Below are 20,647 nucleotides of genomic sequence, written 5' to 3'. Positions count from 1 at the left end.
ATTTGAAGTTTTGGAAAACTCGAAAATTACGGAATGCACTGAAAAATTTAATTCACTGTAGATTCCCCTGCATTGCGCGCTTCACCGCTATGCTTGACTGCGTGAGCTGTGCAGTGAAGCATCCTCAGAATGCTACAAGGCTGTTTTGTGAAGAGGGACAATCACTTTGTGTGAAGGAGGCCTTCCCTGCTGCGTAATTTCGTCTCCTCAACGGTAGGGTCCTGCAACTTCTTTCTCGTCACTGGTTGCCTCTCAGTGGGTTAAACAGCGATTGTTACCGAGAGGTGTGTCTGAATGCAACCTAAAGGTAACATACACTCACTAAAGGCAGGAAATGATTAAGGTGAAAATAATTGAATAGTGTTAGCATTGTCATGCTGTTGTCTCGTGGCTGTGTTCACGGCTGGTTTTACGGCTATTAATAAATAAAAACGTCACATGATGCTCCTAAAGGGGAACACCCCCCAGGAAAGATATTGGTAGCTTATTTTAATGTTGCAATTTAAAAAACAAATTCAGAAAAAAGTTAAAAACACAGGATTCGAACATATATTTTTACGCTAAGTACTCAGGTAAGTAATGTTAATCAATTGCGCCACTGAGACAACAAGTACAGCAGGCTTTAAATGCGCTCTTATTCATTTTTACAATATTTCCACTATCTGTCGCCAGGTGACGCTGCTAAGAGGACCCTACAAAAAGAAGTTTAACAATGGAGATGACGCATGTGCTGTATGTGGAAACTCCAGTGAAACAATTGACCATATTATACTCGAATGCAATGGTATCCATCCGGAAGTTGATGCAGGCGCAATCACTGTTCCTGAAGCTCTGGGGTTTAGAGATAACAGTGGCCGGGTGAATAAACCGGCGGTGGAAACTAGCAAAAAACGGCTGGAAGATTGGTGGCTTAAAAGCAGAGAAGTGACATAATGTTAGTAATGTAGGAGCAAAATTTAATAAATAGAATGATGGTATAGTTAACCATTCTAAATCAATAATTAAGATATATGGAGAAAAATGAGCATGATAGCTACTGCTACCACCCCGTTTCAAAGGGGACGCTCCTATATTCCATCCATCCATACCGTTGATAGAACAGAATCACGCTTCCCTGCTGCAGTGCGCGCAAAGCTAAGCGCCTAACGAAACCGGGGAAAAGCGTTGTTGTTAGTTTGGTTTCTTCTCAAATGCAGACATCCATTTTACAGGTGTTTTTCAGGTAAAATTACTGTGATGCAAACAGTTTTTAGCAGTTTTTCAGGCCCATTCGATAAATTGAGCTTTCAGCTAATTCACGCAATTTTTTGGTCCCTTGAATGCTGTGCATTGTTTTCAGCAACAAAATGACAGCTCTACTTAATTTCATGCAAGTCCTTTTTGTACAAAGAACTGGTATACGGAATCCTGTATATAATTTATACTGGATTTTTCAGCTGGGTATACACTTCTATGCTGTTCTAGCTTATTTTATTTGCAAATACCATGTGTATTCTTATATATAAAAAAAAAATGAACAGTGGTTGTTATTTTGTTATTTTTAATTTTCTTCTTTTCACTCATCGGATATTGAAAAGCATTCTTTTCGCATATACATATTTGATTAATATTCGAAAATTTCAATATTCGCACACCCCCTAGTGACAAGTGAAAGAGGGGAAGAGCGGTAAGCGGTATCACAGCATCGTCCAGTCAATGTCAGATCTAATTATGAAGAACACAGCACTGACAAAGGGAGCCAGGGGCTTAAAGGGCAACTCCGGGGGTTTTTTGACATTCGAATATTGTAGTGAAACTTTTACCACAGGTTCTTCTCTCCGTCCTGACGCATTCTACAAAATTTGGGTGCTGTACGATAATTCTTTCACGCGCAATATGGCTTTAAAATATGCTGTTTTCATGGCTTAAGTTGAGAGTATTTCTGCGGGCAACACTGAGTTTCTGACGTCACAAACAGTATACAGGCGTTAATGTCTACTTCCCGCGTGATGATGAAATTGTGAGGTTTATATTGAACATACCTCAGACATTTTATGCAGTGCGTCATGATTTCCATACTTTATTTTCACCATCCAACGCACGTACGAGTGTTTTTCTAATACTGAGTGTGACGTCACCATTTCGTCAAATGTGACGTCGTTACTGGTCATAAAATCAGTTTCGGTTTCGATTTGATGTTTTTCTTTTTTAAAGATACTTCTAATTGGAATTTTGGAAAACGGTTTTTTGTGTTGGAGTCAGGACGTGCCGAGGAATGTAATTCAATTAAAAACACAAAATGATGAAAAAACCACCGGAGTTGCCCTTTAATGAGTTGCAGGGAGTTGTTTCATCATGTTTCTCTCACGCATTTTCCTGACCGCTAAACTGGGTTTGGAGGCGGCGAGCATTGGCTATTGGGACTGAAATTGCACAAAGCACACAGTGGTTTTATGGGGTGCACATTGTGGTGTTTTGCACAAACTTTCTTATTTCCTCACGGTACGTGTTATGGTATGACCTGTAGGCCACGCATGCATTTGGCTTATGTCCCTCTTTATTAGTTTTAGTGGTGCAGTGTTTGGGTACTCGGCTACTGTGCCCAAGGATGCAGGATCGAATCCTGGCCTTGGCGGCTGCTTTTTGATGGCAGCGAAAAGCAACGCGCTTGTGTGCTGTGCAATGTCAGTGCACTTCAAAACCTGTGGTGGTTGAAATCTCTGGAGCCCTTCACTACAGCGTCTCTCATAGCCTGGGCCGCTTTGGGATGTTAAACTCCATAAACCAAACAAAATAACCTGAATTTTCTCTAGAAAACTTTTCAGATAGGCTAAACTCTCGGTGATTATTAAGGTCAAACCACATGGCAGCATTCCTTCGGAGCAGCATCAGCATCTCTGTTATCGGCGTCACCAGAGGTGCAATTCTGACGCTTGGCGCGAGACGATGCTGAAGGACGCAGGTATCTGGTGGCGCCAGATCTCGGCATCAACGGCAAAAATGCTTCGCCAGCTGGGACCAAAGGCAAGCCACTCATGGGCATCATTTTCCAATTTAAGCAGTGCTGCTGTACCCGCCGCCACAGGCGTAACTCGTTTCCACGAAGGCAAGAACCCCTCCTCTGTGCCCGCTCTTGCCTGCGCCTTTGTTTCCCTTGCTTCTCTCTCTTCCCAGTAGGTTCCCATCACCGCTGAGTAGGACGATTTCAGCTACGGATGGGGAAAAATCGTTCATCTTCCAGGATCCTTCCATGTCTTGGCTTGCAAATGCCAGTTTGTACACTGTCACGTGTTTGGTCACCCTCTTCTGCGCGCAGAACGATGACGCCCGTAGACGAGATAGCGACATGATGCCAAGGAAGCGTTGCCATGTGGTTCGGCCTTTAGAGTCTATTGTGGAATATAATAAAGGTATGACCATCATTACGAGATAGTTTGTATTAACAGCGGTGTGCTGTACCTATGTAGTGCTGTGCTCCAAATCGGAATGGCAAGATGCCCTCTGCCATGAGTCCAGCTGGTTCCCAGTTCACTGGCGTTCATTTGCAGGGATGGCAGTTCACGGTGCCTCAGGGAGTGATAGCACCACCACTTCTCAGCCCTCTACAGCGCCTACGCAGTCCTATAGCTGTGTGACTCCTGCAAATCTGCTGTCACCCACGCATAGCTCAACGCCGCCCAACCACAACACTTCTCCACGGCCTAGCATCCTGAGGAAGCGGACATTTGAAAGGTTACCCCTCTTCCTTCTTTTATATGTCTTTATGAAGACTTTTGTTTGCCTGTAAGACCAGTTTTTTAAAGGTAATGATTGGAAAGCAGCTTATACATTCACTTTGCAAAAGTATGGGAGCTGGGGTGTACGGGCGTTATCCTAATGTTTGTGTATGAGAAAATTAGAGGTAAAAGTTAGCAAAAACGTTGTGCTTTATTAAATGCCAGTCGCAGATTTGACTTCAACTCAAGGCACGTAAATATGAAATTTGAGTTAATTGGCACCACGCGACTTCGTCTTGTTTAAAACGTGTAGAAGCAAGCTGGCAAATTTATTGATGAAGTTCAATGTTCTAATTTGGGTTTGTTATCGGCAAAAAAATACTCTTTGGCCATTGATTTTATTTTGAGGCATGGAGCTTTCTCAGGTGAACCTTAATTAAGGGAAGAGCTGCATGTTATGCAGAGCGATAGCAACATGTCTTTGCCAAAAATTTACATTTGCAAGAATGTTCGTGTTGGGTTGGACAACGTGGCCCACATCGTCCCAAGTGCTCTAAATCTTTAGGCTTCAAATTGAGCATACCTGGATGTAATGACCCTCCATGCAGTGAATTCCTCTATATTATGAAGTTTTTTGTTTTCCCAAAACTGCCCCCATTGAAACATGTGACTACAGCAGTTCGTCCTCAAAGGCGACGAAAAGCAATAGGGCACTGCTATATAGGTATTAAAAATCTTAAGAATTGGACGAGCAGTGTGCGCCAGTTGCCGCCACTCCATTGCTCACATTATTGTGACGTCATAGCGGTCTGTAGTGATGCAAGGTGAAGTAGTATTGGGCAGTAGTGGCTTATAAGAAGAGCCCGGAACATTTGATTTGGGAGGAGGCTAGCCTTTTCCTGGTTCTGGGGCTTTTGATTCCCCCCCCTCCACCTTGGCATTCTCCCCACCTCCTTGTGCAAGCTGCAGTGAAGCCAGTAGTAGCTGAGGCTGCAGTCACATGGAACAAAAAATCACAGAATTTTTTCAGTTTTGTTATATACAGGTTTTAAAAGGGTAGAGACGCAAGAAAAAATGGTGCACAAGGCAATGGCATTGACTCATATTAGTATGTAGAATTCACCTACGCCAGTTAAATAGATCATTTATAACTGAGTTTTGTTCGGGCAATTACAGTTTCGGTTTTGGGTCACGTGAGACATGATATAATGGGGATATAGTCACTGCTTATCATTTTTTCTTGTAATTTTATCGTTTGGACAGGCTTGCTTAAGAATTGGTGCAAAGTAAAATGACTAAAGCAGCAACCATACTGCAGCTTTTGGCCATCCCGTGTGACCACAATGCATCTCCGACATCACAGCTGTCATTTACCATTTGGTGTGAAGTAAAATGACCAAAGTAGCAACCATACCGCAGTTTTTGGACTCCTCGTGTGACCACAATTCATTTCTGAGGTCACAACTGTCATTCGCCATTTGAAACCGAAACTGCATGAGAGAAAAATTTATTTACAGCCAAACCCACTTATCTCAATAGAGGTTAGAACAATATATCAGATATAGCAATGGACTACCACTGCACCGTCAACTATTGTTTTCTATAGTAACATAAACCACTTATAACAGTGTTGACGTATTGCATTGTCATTTATAACAACTCAATCTAGTCACAGAGCAAGCATTAAAATAGACAAAAGGAAAAAAACGCTGAGAAAAAAGGCTGGAGCAGTCCATTGTTGCTTCTGAGGGAGTGCCTCTTGCAGAAAATGCGTCGAGGTGCTGGCGCTGATGCATCACAACATAGGCCACGTGTGCCATATGCAACTCCGTCAGTCAGCGAAGGGGCATATGTGTTGTGAGCATGCTAATTTATTTTTTCCTTTCCACTGTCACAGTTCCTTTGGTCCTGCAGTATCATCGGATTGCCTGTCAAGAATTTGCCTCTCGAAAGCAGGCTTAATTCGGAATTCCAGTGACAGGAGGTTCACAATGCTCCCATTATAGTAATAATAATGACGGCGGCATGTCCAGACTTCAATTCTTGCATGCTGACGATGCAGTTGCAAAAACTGAAGATTACACCCATGAGGTGACTGTTTCAGATGTCACCTGACAGCAATAGATGAACAGGAACTTTTGCAAAAGATACCTTACAGACAATAGAGTCCCCATGGGACATCAGTGATACTAGAAGTCCTCCTTTTAGAGTTTGTGAAGCAGCTAGGTACCCTTCAGAGAGGTAATAAGTTATGCCGTGAACCAGTCAAAGGTGACTGATGCAGATTTCTTCCTGCAAACAAATCAATATTGTTAACTACTTTGAAGCTTCTCATGTATTTTTTTTTCATAGTCCAATTATAAAAATTACTGGTTATAACAAATATACTTTCTTAGCACTTCAGTATTGTTATAAGTGGGTTTAACTGCATAAATTATTTGCCGCCTTCCCACGTAATCCACGTGGCTATTTGTGCTTAGTAATGTGCTGTACATCGTTCCACAGGCAGAATATGCAATGATAATTTGGTGTCTGCACTCCTTTATCTGCAGTAACTCTTCTCCTTACCGCTAAGAAGCTTTGGTTGAGTGTCAGGGATAGTACTGGAGCAATCATGACATTACTGCAGATCTGATTTTCTGTTTTCATGTTTTCCTCAGTGCCCACTTGAGTGTGAAAAAGAACCTGATGGCATCTCTCCCTGGATCGGAGCCTGCTAGTCCTCGGTCTGAACCTCCTGCGTCACTCTCGACGACCTCCTCACCGAAACCTGCAAGGTACAGACCTCATCTGTCAGCTTGGAGTTGTGCCCATCGCCACTCATTTCTGGTAGCCTTTGCATTAGCCAAGCTTCTTTGTCAAGCTGCACAGGGTGACCAAAAAGTACCACACAAACCTTGTATAACGAAGCAGTACGGGTGAAAAAATTTGTTCATTATATCTGATATTCGTTTTAAACATACGTGCCTAATTCTTGCAATTGCAAATAAGTCTGCTAATAAAACGAAACAAAATTCACACTAGTATGAACCACACGAAGGTGCGAAAAAGCACAATTATTTAGTTAAAAGCTTGGTATAAATATGAAATCCCGCCTCTCATTTCATGTTGGCAGAAATGAATACCCAAGGTTTCGCGCTCTAACAGATTTATTTAAAAAACGCCGCTATCGTGGCCATGTCGGCAGCCTCTGTACTGCTTAGAGCTCGCTCTCCTCTTTCCGGCTCTCCATCATCATTATCACTTTCATCATCTGTAGGAATTGACGGATTGATGATTTCTTGGTCAGTCAGTTCAGATGTCATCAGCAGTGATGAAGTCCTAAAACGTAACATTGGGAAGCACCAGCTGACATGGGGACAGGACTAACATGCTTCCAGTCATTCTTCACGGCGCATTTTGAGTGAATGTCTTCAATCAGCACTCACTATCCTGCTCGCATTCAAGATTGCCAACACGCTAGGCATAACAATGAAGTCCTGGCAACGTGCACTTTTTGCGCTCATTCTCAACCGTCCTAAATGACTTTTGTTACAAGTGAAGCTGTTTCACTCTTCTGCGTTGCCATTTTGCATGACGCGAGTCAACGGACTTGCGGAGTGCAGTGCACGTGCATGGATCGGTCCGAGCGGCAGAGGCACGGCAGGGGCTCGCGGCGGTGGTGCGTAGAGGTGTGCGTAGACTAAAATTTTGAGCCCAAGCCCGCCCAGCCCCATATGGCGAGGGCTTAAGCCTGGCCCGGCCCGGCATGCTATCATTGAATTTGAAGCGCTGATGCATAAGGATATAATTTAAGGATTATAAATTTATATAAGAGCTTGAAGTGTTGAGTTCTCGTGTTTAAGGTGACGAATTTGTAGAGTATATCGAGCCACGGTATAATCATAATCATAGAGTCATTATTCTTACTTAGTATGTAAATACAAGTTCTGCATTGTTGACAGCTTGGTGCATTTGAGGGGCTTCTAGATGATGAATGCGGCAGCGCTGAAGTTTCTTTCAGTGCTCTAACTTGTGGTTGGAATGGCTAGCAAGTTCTTAGCGAGGAAAGCAAGGTTTGGGCAAGCAGCTTCTTTGCTTCTCCAAAAGTGTGCTAGCTCTTAATTAAATAAGGGGTTGATTCTGTGGCAAAATGCTCAGTGAGCTCGTCTCACTCACTGTGTGCCAATGGCGTGTGCTTTCCACAGCACCAGCCAGGCGTCGCCACTGCTTTACCTGCACTGAGAAGTAAGAGGAAACTCAAGCACTGCGGATGTTTTGAGCTATGTCCCTCATCAGCCAAGGCCAGTCGAGGCAGCAGCAAGCCACAAAAGAAGCTCGTGAGAGGCAACAGCGTGGCGCGAATCGTGAAACGGACATCTAAACCTATGTGCCGGTGTTACCGAAGTGGGGACGAGCAACTCTAAACTGAACAGCCCACTAGCGGCCACTCTGCTCGATCATTGGTGGCTATCAGAGATGTGTTTTAGATCAGAGCTCCTCAATACTACCAGTTGCGAAACTTCCCATAGGACCAATGTGTCAAAAAACGGCAGTTTTGATTAGTCAGATTAGATTAGTCAGTTCAGGTGTTTATGAATGGTGGCTACACCTGCGGCCATTAAAGGAAACTGCGTCTAAAATCCAAACTTTCTGATTGTTGATAAATGCACAACCATTATGGAAAATAAAACTAGTTGAAGACTTGCAGTGGCAAAGATTATTAGGATAACAGCCATATAGTTAAGATGAAAATGAGAAGAGAAAAATTTGATTTTCAAAAGGCATTGGCGGCAATAGCAAAAAGCTAGTATTGAACGCTTCCTGATGGCGCGACAATTCGTAGACACCCGAAAAATGCGTACAAAATTCGGTCACTTTTTGAAGCGGAGTTTCGCAACTGGTAGGATCCAAAAGCTCTGTTCACGAAGACGAGGTGTGTTCGTTATAGCTAGGTTCAATTGTATACCGAATTTTGAATTATATTTTATTTGAGTGTGTTCACATTTTTTGAGTAGCAATATTGTTGTATTCACTTTTTGTCTTCATTTTTTGTATACAGCTGTTATTTTTATTGCTGTTGGTGTAAGATAGCTGGTGAAAAATTGTCTCTGAAGAACTACTCTATACTATCATCAGGGGCCCCAGGCAGAGAATGCTAATTCCGAAAATGCTGAAATTGCTGTAATTGCAAGTTCATCCTGTCTTAAACATGTTCCGGAAGATGGGGGGCATCGAAGACCTGCTGTCAAGTGGAAGACCTCGAACAACCAGAACCTGGGAGCCAAAATTGGCCGTGTGCAAAAAATAAATCAAGCAAGATCATCTTAATAGCATGAGAAAACTCGCCTAGGAGCACAAAGTCAGCAACTCTACCATGTAGCTACTCGTTAAGGAGAACCTCTGGTTTCAAATGCACAAATCGGCAAAAGGACAGCTGCTCAGTGACCAGGTGACTACGATATGATAAAGCGGCTAAGGCACGGTGAAGTCCTGAATTGGATCATGGTTGGCGATGAGACTTTTTCACTCTCAAACTGGCTTGATTATTTGCAAAATCATTGAGACATGCTGCTAAACGGTTCTGTGCCAACTGTGTGAATGGGAAAAACCCTTTTGTCCAAGGGCGTCACGATTTTTTGGCGATATTCCAGGCCTTGAGGAGACAACGCTTGGTTTTATGTGGAAATAGGTGCTATTGGTGCTCTGAGGCGTTGAGTGTAATTTCCAAATGTGACATTCCCTAAGTTAACCAAGAATGTCAGCAGCTCCAGGTGTTGTCTGTCATAGGTGCTTCATAATGCTAGTGCTTTAGACTTGTGCCAATATCATGCCTTGAATTTCTCCGGTCTCTTGTAATGGATACAACTTTTTAGACGCACTTGGCAAAAGAATTGGTGTGCAGGCGAAAGTTGTGGGGTTAACATAAAAAGGCTATGTGTGAGCCTCTTGCCTTTATTGTGTAAGTGTGCTTGTGTGCGTGCATGCGTGCGTGCGTGTTCGTCACATTGCTCCAGGCTGTTAGTATAGTAAAACCTCGTTAATACATTCTTTTTTAAATGCGGGGAAAAAAAATATTGTATTATCTGGGAAAACATATGATCCGAACTGCCCGATTTTGAAAAATTTAACTGCTTAATGAGGCATTTAGAATTGAGACTTTCACTGCATAGAGGTATAGATTAGCATTTAGAAACAAAGTATGCACTGCTATTCTTTTTAGCTCTCGCCTAATTCAGTTCGTATTTACGTTGGGCTCAGCAGGAAGCGATTTAGTAACAAATTCGGTTTGTAGAAGGCAACAACAAGCCGCGATCGCGAACGGAGGTTGGAATGCTGTAAAATCTGCCCATATGTGACCTACCCTAGTTTTTCGGCTTAAACGGTCACGCAACCTCTACGACCCTCAGGTACGAATTCGTGAATTGTGAGGGTTACGTGATTGCTTGGTCAGAGAGTGCTATTTGTAGAATAGCCACTCGCTGCTCAATTTTCCAGCCTTGTGACCATCCTCACTGGTTTCATTTCTTCTTATCAGCTTTGTCTCGTCTTTGTTTTGGTTGTTGTTGTAGCGTTCGGGGAACCGACCACTCATAAATTTTTAAATGCTTCATTGCAGTGACATTCAGCAAGAAAGTAGCAACAGCAGCAGTACGACAAGTGATCCAGTCCTACCAGAGGCCTCCAAACCATCCGTGCCTGTCGTCACCATAAAACACGAACCCCCCGACACGTGCGAAACTCCACGTGAGTAGTTGTGGTGTCATTTTTTGGCGTCAGAAGTGTGTGCAGGCTCATTCACTTCATAAGTTTAGTAGCTTGTTAAATGATGATGACTCAAGCCTTTGCCCATATCAAGTAAACCAGGCTTATCCTTTTTGACAGGTGATATTTATTGCCTAGTTGAGGCATTTGAAACATCTCAAACATTTTCTTCTTGTGCCGGAGCATGTGCATGTGTGCTTTAGTTTCATGCCTTGAAAGGAAAGGCAGTTAGGCCATTTGGAACGGGTCTCTACTTCAATATACCGGGTGCGTGAGGTATTTGGGGCGCTATTTTGACTTCAGACAGAGAAGAATATCTCTAGCAAAAATAGAAATATTTTCACCAAACTTTGGGAAATACTTGTCAATCACTCGATCAATCCGCCACCTGCAGCCGATTCAATTCGGCTGTGAAAACGGCTGCATGCGCGGATCAGGTGGTCCTTAGAGATGCTGACCATTGAGTCAGCAATGGCGTCCTTCAGAGAGTTTTTTGTATTATGTGGCCTTTTGTTGGCCTCTCTCTCAACAACGCCCCAGACATAGTAGTCAAGTGGATGCAAATCTGGGGAGCTAGGCGGCCACAAGTAGGGAGTGGCATGGTCATGGAAGTTGTCAGCCAGCCCTTCCTGGGTGGCGCAGGCAGTGTGGGCGGAAGCCAAATCTTGCTGAAAGACATGAGGTCTTCCTTTTGAGACAGTATCAGTCCAGGACTTCACAACGGTGGCAAGCACCTCCACTACGCGGCAGCATTAATGCAGAAAAAAGTGTGTGACAGCATGACATCACCCTCGTTGCTGACGACTGCTAACACCATCACATACGACGGAAATTGTATAGGCATCACTGTAGGCACCTCATCAGCACTTGCGCAAAGCCACCCGTCGTTGCACTGATTAGGTTATTGGTACAGTAAAACCCCGTTAATATGTAGTTGGCAGGGACGTGGCAAAAGTACATACTATCCGGCAGTACACCTTAACCGATTACAACAAATTTGCCATTACTCACCCTCCAAAAGTGAAGAAAAAAACCAGGCACTGTAAATTTCCCGTGAATACACGTATGTGCACTTTATTCCCGTCTGACCGACCAGAAGTCTATCATTTTCAGTTGCCGCCGTGGCGGTCGTGCGGCGACGACAGCCGTCTCAAAATCAGCGAGACCGCGAGCAAGCTTCTTCATAAGGCCCATCTTCTCAGCGAACGCTCTCATAACAGTTAATGCCTGAGCAGCTTCCGTCTAAGGCCTGAATCTGCTCTTTCCAAGTCATCACCGCTGTCCTCATTCTTGATATCCTCATCGCTTTGGGGAGGGGCATAGTGCTGCCCGTTCACACGCACACTCATGCAACAACCGCTTCACAAAGCACCACAGCTCAATACAGATGATGCAATCACCAGTTGCGCACTACATCCACAAAGCAAAGTAAGGAAGATAGGCTATGTCTGTTACGTTGCAACTGTACGCCTGCATGCATAGCTCGAAGTCACGTGGGCGGGTTGGATTGGATTGAATTGGTACTGCGGCTGGGTTGACCATGATGGTTACTGCGATAGGGCTGCCAACAACAATTCCTGGGCTGCCTATTGACATGGACATCACTGCAGCAAACAATGTTCGTAGGAAAATGGTCAAAATAACCGCGTACTTTCTCTAGAATACTTTCTAGTACACTATAGTTGTATAACCGGCAGTCCGCACGTTCATAACACTTTTTGGAAAGGTGAAAACATATTACGTCGCAGCACAGTGTCAGCTGAACTGCAACGAAAAATGCGTATTAACAGGTAGGCACTTCTCGAGCCACTACGCTTCAAGCGGTCAACCAATACATGGGTTTCAATAGTGGCTCAGCCGGGGAATCTTCACAACTACGTTTTAACCGCAATTACTTGGTTAGCGGGTACATATTAACGAGGTTTCACTGTATTGGTCAAAGTTCTTTTCATCTGAAAAAAAGAAAAAAGAAGCAGATCATTCCAGGCTCCTCAGGTCTCTTCAGCTTGCCTAGCAAGCACTTGCACCGGAGCAGATGATTTTCCCAAGTTTTATCGGACAAGAATTGCCCTCTCCTCATGACATAAGAATGGTACCTGAAGTCCTCGTGCACAGCGAGCCGAACAGTTGACTCTGCGACTTGGAGCTCCTTTGCAATGGCCCGCATTGACTTCCCTGGGTCGTCACTCATGATGACTTACAGCCACAGAAGAAAATCAGGTGTTCTGACGGAGTCTGACCACTGATTGGGCTATTTTCTTTTCACCGCAGATGCCACGTTAATGCCAGAGCACATCAGTTCCATCCGCACCTTGTTAACAAAAGACTTCGCTACATTAAAAAAGTTGGCAATTTCGAACTCGCTGTGGTGTGTGGCCAGTGCAACGAGGACTGCATGGGGTTTTATTTCCTGCGTCAACTTGTGCGCTTCCATTTTTGAACAAACTGCGCAATATGAATGATAAGGGGTCAACCAACAAGAATCTGCACACCTAGTTAAATATGCTGAACCTGCTGGTATTTATGATGATAAGGAATAGTGACCTCAAATACAATAAAACCTCGTTAAGCTGTAGTTGGTCAGAACTCGGAAAAAGTACGTACTAAACGGTACTACGGCTTAACAGTAGTAGCGTAAAATTACCAACTTACCTGCCAGAAAACAAGCAGAAATGGGTATTAGGTTGAAAGAAGAAAAAGAAATGCACCCTTTATTTTGCACTGCAAAAGTCAGTAATCTTGGTCTGACTCTACGGTGCTCTAGTAGCGAAAACAGCAACCTCAAACTCATTCAAGTCGCGAGCCAGCTTCTCGGCCAGTCCCCTTTTTTCGGCAAACAGTCGCATGATGCTTACAGCGCGCGCAGATTCTGCCACTGTTGGGCCCAAGTCTTCCACACTTTCTTTGTAGTCGTCGTCACTGTCAGTTGAAGACACTTCGGCCACCACTGAGGCAACGATGGCTTCATCGGACATGTCGGGCAAAGTTTTCACTTCGTTGTCGACGTCGCTGAAATCAGAGAAGGGTAATGCCTTCTGAAGAACCTTCCCTCTCAAGGACTTCGGTAAGCAGGCTCTCACAAGCTTGGTGCTGGATGTCGCTGATGTCACTTGCGTCGTCTGCGTCACCTGCGCACACTTCACGGAAGCCTGTGCGCTTGAAACAGTTCTGCACAACAGTTAATTGTACAACGAAAAGTGAAAATAGTATGTGCTAACCGATACGTCCGCGATAAGCCGGTACGGTTTATGCGGATGTGAAATGTATTATGTTGAATAGGCGCAGAGTCGGGAACTTTTTTACTATATTTAAAACGAAACTACTTTTAAAGCGGGTATGTTTTAACAAGATTTTACTGTACCTCGCGCACCTGGTATAAGTGCATCAAGAGCAGGGTAAGAGAAAGATGGCAGTGCAACTGTTTGTGTCGGCATCTCCATCATTCTCGGTTGTTGCAGTACTCCTGTAGCTTTCTGTTCCCTGTGAAAGTTGACATTATGTTTGTTTGCTTGATTTTCCTTGTTTTCTTTTTGTGTATGCTCATAGTAGTGGTGGTGTGCACTTATGTGCTTACAATATTTCTGCTCGGAAGTACTCACAACAAAACTCTCGCAGCAAATGGTACGGCTTCGGGCATGCCGCTTCCAAGCGTGGCAGTGGAGGCATCGCCACGGAAGAAACCAAGGAAGCAGCTGCTGTAAGTAGCATTGTGTTTTTGAGATAGTTTAGTGTAGCAGAACTAGTTGAACTTATTATAGAAAAGAAAGAGAAAGCCATGACATACCCTATTCATCATTTTCTTTGTGGCTTTTGTTCATGTATTGCAGGTGTGCGACTGAGCTCTTGGACACACATTCCACTGATGGAGATGATGACATGGAGAAGGAAAGCAGAGAAAATCTGAAGAAAGAGTTCCCACGTGGAGGTGAGAATAGTTGTTATTAACGTTACATTTTTCTGGCATGTTTTTCTGGTAAAAACATGCACGGCAAAATCATGCAGTGCAGCAGAATAGTGAAAGCTTGTCACCCAGTCCTCAAGCATTGCAAGGCTGACATACTTCGAAAACACATCGTGGAATACTGCTGTCCATTAACTGCAGACTTCAGGATGTACAGTTAACTCAAGATAAATTCAGGCATAGTTCTCGGATAAAGTGAACATTATGAGAACATTCGGTTACCTTCCCCAGTATTCAGTGTAAAAAATGACACTCAATAAAAGTACATACGTGTAGCAATGCTAAAGCATTACAGTTCTGCAAATTAAATGTTTTCAAGTGATATTTTTGATGCGTACTAAAGTTCTGCTAGCCGTGCAGCTGTGAGCCTCTTTGCTGGGCTAGTTGGTGATACACTCTTAGAATAAAAGATAGCGTAAAAGGACGAGAATGGAAGAAGGGACACAAACACGAATGCTGTTTGGCAAAAAGCATGTAGGCAAGGAGCGCAGCTGCTGAAGCTGCATCACAAACACATTGCTATCGTTGGCGAAAAGGTGCACAGTGCACCTGTTCTTGGACTTAGTGTCTGCTGCACTGCAGAAAGAGTGAGATAAGAGAGAGGTGCATGACTAGCCAGCTGAGCATGCATCTCTGGTGTGCTTGGAGCAGGAAGGAGAGGGGAAAAGAAAATGCAGGAAAAAGGACAAAAATGGTGGTTGCCGCGAAAGAAAGATTGCTGAATAAAAGAAAAAGGCTATTGCTGTTTTCAAGTGCAGTGGTGTGACTTTGGCTCATGCCTTCGCTCTTCGAGCCATTTAATGCATAGTGTAATAAATTTTGTGGTTGCAATTGTTCTGTCACTGCAAGACAGCTTTGCCATTTTTTCATGCAACATATTTAAAACGCCTGGCATGCTCACATATCTTTCTGGAGGGACACTTCTGACAAAGTGGAATTCTGCATGATGGTCAAGTTTGTTGCTGCTGAAAGAATGAAAAAACACAATAAAGAAATAAATAAAGTTGAGGTACCTTATTTGCTTTTGAAAGAAAAGTTTACTGCTTGGCTTTCTGAATACATATTTTGTGAATATTATTAGGATCTATAGAGCACTGCTAACTTTATTTTTTTATACCTGCCCTCAGTGGTCACACCCACACATGTGCTCAGTTTTAACCACAAGTCTGTTTCAGCTCATCAGTCTGATGTTGAGGAAGAAGTTCTGTTGTATGAAGCATCGTAGTGGAAGTGCAACTGTGTCAGTAATGCAGGGGTCATTGCTGCTATTTGGCTTGGTCAAATTAGAGAGGGTTGAAAGAGGTGTCAAGGGGAAGAGTGAAGATGTGAGTGGCCTTGATACAGTGGCCAACAAGACAACTCATGCAGTGGACTATCAAGCAGCAGTAGCACTTCTAAGTCGAGCACTGCCTCACCGTTCTGGTTTCGTTTCAGATGACGTGAAGTGCGTGACATTCTGCAAGCGGCCAAGCATGTCACTGCTCACAAGCTACTCCCACAGCTGGAAGACGCGCCACAATCACTTTATCAGGCACAGTGATGTTAAACCAAAAGGCAAGTCCCCACGCTTCGTTTTTATTGCTGTGATGCTTGCTTGGCTTTATATGCTTAGACTACATTAGGAGACAGGCTCCGAGGAAAAGAATAGTTGGACATGAAATGTGCAGCATTTTTGTTGTGTGCCTCTATTTTCGACATATCAACCTTTTTGTGTGGTATGACTAGCATTTGAACTTGATGAACCCGATTTTCTATTCTGAGGCCTTTGAATCACTGCGCTTGGATGGGGAATTGACTGTTGTCCATATTGGCCGTGAAAAGTGTCCATGTGCTATGCAACATCAATTCAGTTGAACTCAAATTAATCTAGCAGTGACCGTTATGCTTACATGCAGCTTTGGTGCGTTAAACTGCATTTACGATGTGCATACCCTCTGGTGCTGCAGTTTGTGGCCTTTGGGGGTGCTCTTTAGTTGCCTTCTTAGCCTTGTAGTTGGTACTGGTTAGGGAAGCGTTCACTGCTCATTGAAAGAGGGGGGTGGAATTTGGCTCTGTGAGGGGTTTTGTGAAAACATTTCTTTGAGCACTATACCTCTTGCTTGCATCTTGGATACTGGTTGTGTGACATTGTGCCCTAGCAAATTTACCCCATTTCTATCTTGTTTTATTTTTTGTCAAGAATGTAGCCTTAAAGGCCTCATTCTCCAAAAAATCCAGTGTTGGTGCTGTGAGCAAAAAGTCACAGGCATGCTTCTGACAGGTGGTGGTGGTTGGCAGATGACTTGGCCAGAGGCTGATTGCTCGTCGGGTTGTGTGCCATCGGGGAGCTGACATAGCCGCATTGCCAGGAGGTGCCAACTTGTGGTTCTCCCTTTGGGTGGGACCCTTGTATCCCCAGTCAGACATGCTGCGATGCGGGCCATGCAGGCATGTGTGTGTGGCTTACTTGAGCAGGGCAGTCTATAGCTTACGGCTTTATGTTTATAGAAGATGTGTTAGGTAATAAAGGCACAAAGGAAGGGAGTTGTGACTGAATGAGTAGTGGAGTGCATGTATGCAATCGAGGATGCATTACTGAAGGCGTTAATGTTGTTGCATCATGCCCTTAAAGGTGGAGCTTAAAGGGGCAGAGACACCAGATTTTCTTTAGTGTATTTGTGCTTCGTAATTATGCATAAAATATTAGTAAACATGAAAAATCAAATTTGCCTACGCACATTGAATCATTTATAACTGAATTTCTACTGCCGCAGAGTTTCAGTTCGGATTGGCGAACAATGGTTTGCTTTGTCAAAAGTGAGTTCAGGGTCACGTGAGGTCCCATGAAAACCCAGTGTAATTTCTCTTTGTCCAATCACTGCATTTTGGCAGCTTAAAAGTTGGCCTGAATTAAAATTTTGAAGGAGTGAATATGTTGCAGCTTTTGTATGCATCGTGTGATCTTACACTCGCTTGGGATGTGAGAACAATTTGGCAACTTGAATCTAAAACAGAAGCTATAGAATAAAAAAATTTTCAGTTTTCAGTGCCGGCGAATTTTATGTGGTGATATGCATTTACCAGTGTTCATGTGCATAGTTCCGAAGGAAAATTACCACAAACAACATCGCACACATTACAATTACCACAATTATGCTGAAAAAAAAAAAATAGTGAAGGTCACGCAATAGCTCTGGCTCAAGTAGCACCAAAACTTTTATTTATTTTTTGAGTCAAATGTTAATGCAACGTCCTTAATGTCATTTTTCTGCTAAAGTTGCTGAAACGTTATTCACAGATGTAATGATGTTTATTCTAACATTATAACAACATTTATATAACAGTTCAAAAACTTCAAGTAATGTTAAAATAACAACATTAAGGAACTGAACCTCGCAGTTATATTGCACGCATGCACGCTGGCAGCCTCAATCAACTGTACATGAAAAATGCTACAAGAGCAACAATAGCACAGCACAACATAGCACACTATATATAAAACATGTCACACTCAAGCACTCATCTGATGCTGTTATATCAGCCTCATACTTTTTATGCTATCCATGAGCAGTACCCTCAAATGTGTTAGTGGTGATTCATAAATAAGTGAAGTTTTTAAACAATTCTTAAAGTATATGTGCAATGTGTGGCTGACACGGTGTCAAGAGGTTTTATTGCAAAGTTCTGTTAGTTGAAATATATCATTACTGCTCAAAATCCGAGCAAAAGCCCTGAAATAGTTGTAAATTAGGTACTTGAAAGGAAGCCTATGTTGACCTTGAATGTTTCGGCAATATAAGTTAGTGCTTTATAAACATTGCTCAAATATATTTACAATGTTAATGAATGGTATGTCTTGACTTTCATTATAGCATGGTTACTGTTTATTGAGCATGAAGTTTTGTACTCATACTAGTTCCATGTCATGTATTTCCATGTTACAGCTGTGCTTGTTTTTAGTGTTAATTTTCAGTTTTGTATGGAACATTACATAAAAATTTCAAACATAAAAACATTATTTAGTTGCCAAGTTTAAGTATTTCATACAAATGTTTTATTGCTAACTATATATCTTAATTGTATATATTATAGTTATATCTTAATTGTATAAACATGTGAAAGACAGCAAATAACATTATATGTTACATTTTAACGGTACATTAGTACATTACAAATAACATTATTTCAACATCCCTAATAAATATAATGTTATTGTAATGTTCTGTGCTACTGGGGGCCCAGCTAGACAATTTTGCAAAGTTAAAAGTATGAAGGTTCAAAGCTGGCTGTAGCTTCTGAAAGAGCAATAACTACGAGAAGAATGCGGAAATGGAGAACGGGAACGAAAAAGGAGAGCATTTGCCGACACCAGCGTCAGTGAAACACGAGCTCTGGCTGCACTGCTGGACAGGGCTGCAATGTGGAGAGTCTTGGGTGTCTTTGTGGTCCGATTCCTTCTAGCTGCATGCATACCGGCACCGATGCGTCGCCTCTTCCTCATGGCCTCTGCAAGCTGTGGTGCGGTGGCTTATCAAGTGCTCGCTTTTTAGAAGCCAATTTAGCCGTGACTAGGTCCTGATTCCTCAACCTGCTCCTGAAACTGGGATCCCCCACCACTTCCACTGGTCCGCAAGGGGTCCCTCGACACATTCATGCTTGATAACCACTGCCGTACTGAAAAATCCAGCACAAATTTTATACGGAATTCCATGTACTGTTTTTTTTTTTTTTTTTTTTTTTTTTATATACTGGAAGGGCCTGCATGAAATTGGTTGGAGCTGTCATAGTGCAGCTGTATTATTCAGTAAACTCTTGTTATTTCGGCCATCAAGGAACCAGAAAAGATGTCCGAATTACATGAAAGCTCGAATTATCAAATGGGCCTGAAAAAAACTTCTGAAAACAGATTGCATCACAGTAATTTTATCTAATGAGCACCCACATGGAAGATGAAACTGAAGTAAGAATGTTTTTTTCCCAGTTTCATCAATTTCATTGCTTTGCACACACTGCCGGGAAGGCCCTCTTAAAAGAAAGGAGGGTCCCTCTTCATAAAACGGTCCCGTTGCATTTTGAGGATGCTTCATTGCGCAGTCACGCGGTGAAGCATTGTGGCAGAATGTGCAGCGCTATGGAGGTGTGGTGAATGAAAAAAAAAAGTTATGTGTGTTCGGTGACTTTCGAATATTCAGACAATTCAAAATATTGCCTCGCTGTGGCTGCGGTGGCCACTTTTCGATGGAGGCGAAAAGCAAGATGCCCGTGTGCTGTGTGATGTCGGGGCACGGTAAAGAATCCCAAGTGGTCAAAACTTCTGGAGCTCTCCACTATGGTATTTGGGATGTTAAACCACATAAAGCTTAAACCGCAACGAAAATATCAATTTTTTGAAAATGAATACAGATTTTCTCGTTTCCTTGGCTGCAATTGTACTGGTGCTGGCACCTTTTTGATGCATTGCATATATTTATGGTGCAGATGACAAAAAGCAGACTGTCAATGACTTGGCCAATCAGAAGGGTGTTCTACAAAAGGCCAACGGCTGGAAGGTGTTTCACTTGACTTCACAGATGGAGGAAGTGGTAAGTAGCGAGATGCAAATTAGGAGAGAACTTATGTGGCCACAATTCAAATGTGGCATGGGCTATGAATCGAGCATTCTCCTCTGAGCAGAGATTGCACTTGCAATGTCTTGGCGGAATTGTCGCCATTATCCATGTAAGGAGGACACAGGGCGTTACGCAGCAGCTGATGCAAACAAAAAAAGTGTTTCTGGTGAAGCTTGGTTGGTTAACATTCTCAAGTTGTTGGTATTCTACATGTGGTGGCTGGCTTCTACTGCACGTGTCTTACCTGTCACAGTGGTGCTGCAAGCTGCAGCAGTCGCAGCTTGCTGGCTGAAAGTTTTGGGCATAACTTTGGGCCAGCACTTATGGAATATGCAAATAATTCTAGCACTTTACAGAAATACCAATCCTCCTTAATTGCTTGCAGCTCAGTTGTGAAGGCAAAGCTCTGAATTTTCTTATAGTAATTGTCTTTCACTAATTAGCATGGCTTTCCTTTTTCTTCGTGCAGTTTTACCTGGAGGACACAGTCCATAACCGGCTGTCAGAATTCCTGAACTTCATTGAGGACAAGCCACCTGCAATTCAAACAAAACCCCTCAACTTGGATGAGGAACGAATACTCAGCAAGATTAACGACCTCATCAAGGTGGGTGTTGCTTGGCTTGCTATCAGTTGCAAGCACTTCTGAATGGTTATAA

General features: G+C 43.1%; 1 protein-coding gene across 8 annotated transcripts in view; it reads left to right on the top strand.

Annotated features, from left to right (window-relative positions):
* Positions 1–20,647, top strand: part of LOC146198601 (uncharacterized) — a 60,533-nt gene that overhangs the window by 35,801 nt on the left and 4,085 nt on the right. For all 8 annotated transcript variants that reach the window (XM_084594101.1, XM_084594097.1, XM_084594100.1 and 5 more), the window contains 8 exons: positions 3,528–3,711; positions 6,356–6,472; positions 10,294–10,421; positions 14,055–14,136; positions 14,267–14,364; positions 15,835–15,954; positions 19,858–19,961; positions 20,458–20,595. In XM_084594101.1, the coding sequence (XP_084450227.1) occupies positions 3,528–3,711; positions 6,356–6,472; positions 10,294–10,421; positions 14,055–14,136; positions 14,267–14,364; positions 15,835–15,954; positions 19,858–19,961; positions 20,458–20,595 (971 nt within the window). The remainder of the gene's footprint in view (positions 1–3,527; positions 3,712–6,355; positions 6,473–10,293; positions 10,422–14,054; positions 14,137–14,266; positions 14,365–15,834; positions 15,955–19,857; positions 19,962–20,457; positions 20,596–20,647) is intronic.

This window comes from Amblyomma maculatum, chromosome 2 (genome assembly GCF_055883805.1).
Source record: "Amblyomma maculatum isolate TAMU_Amacu chromosome 2, ASM5588380v1, whole genome shotgun sequence".
Taxonomy (NCBI): domain Eukaryota; kingdom Metazoa; phylum Arthropoda; class Arachnida; order Ixodida; family Ixodidae; genus Amblyomma; species Amblyomma maculatum.
The sequence above is the reverse complement of the archived record's forward strand: the minus strand, read 5'-3'. Positions and strand labels throughout refer to the sequence as shown.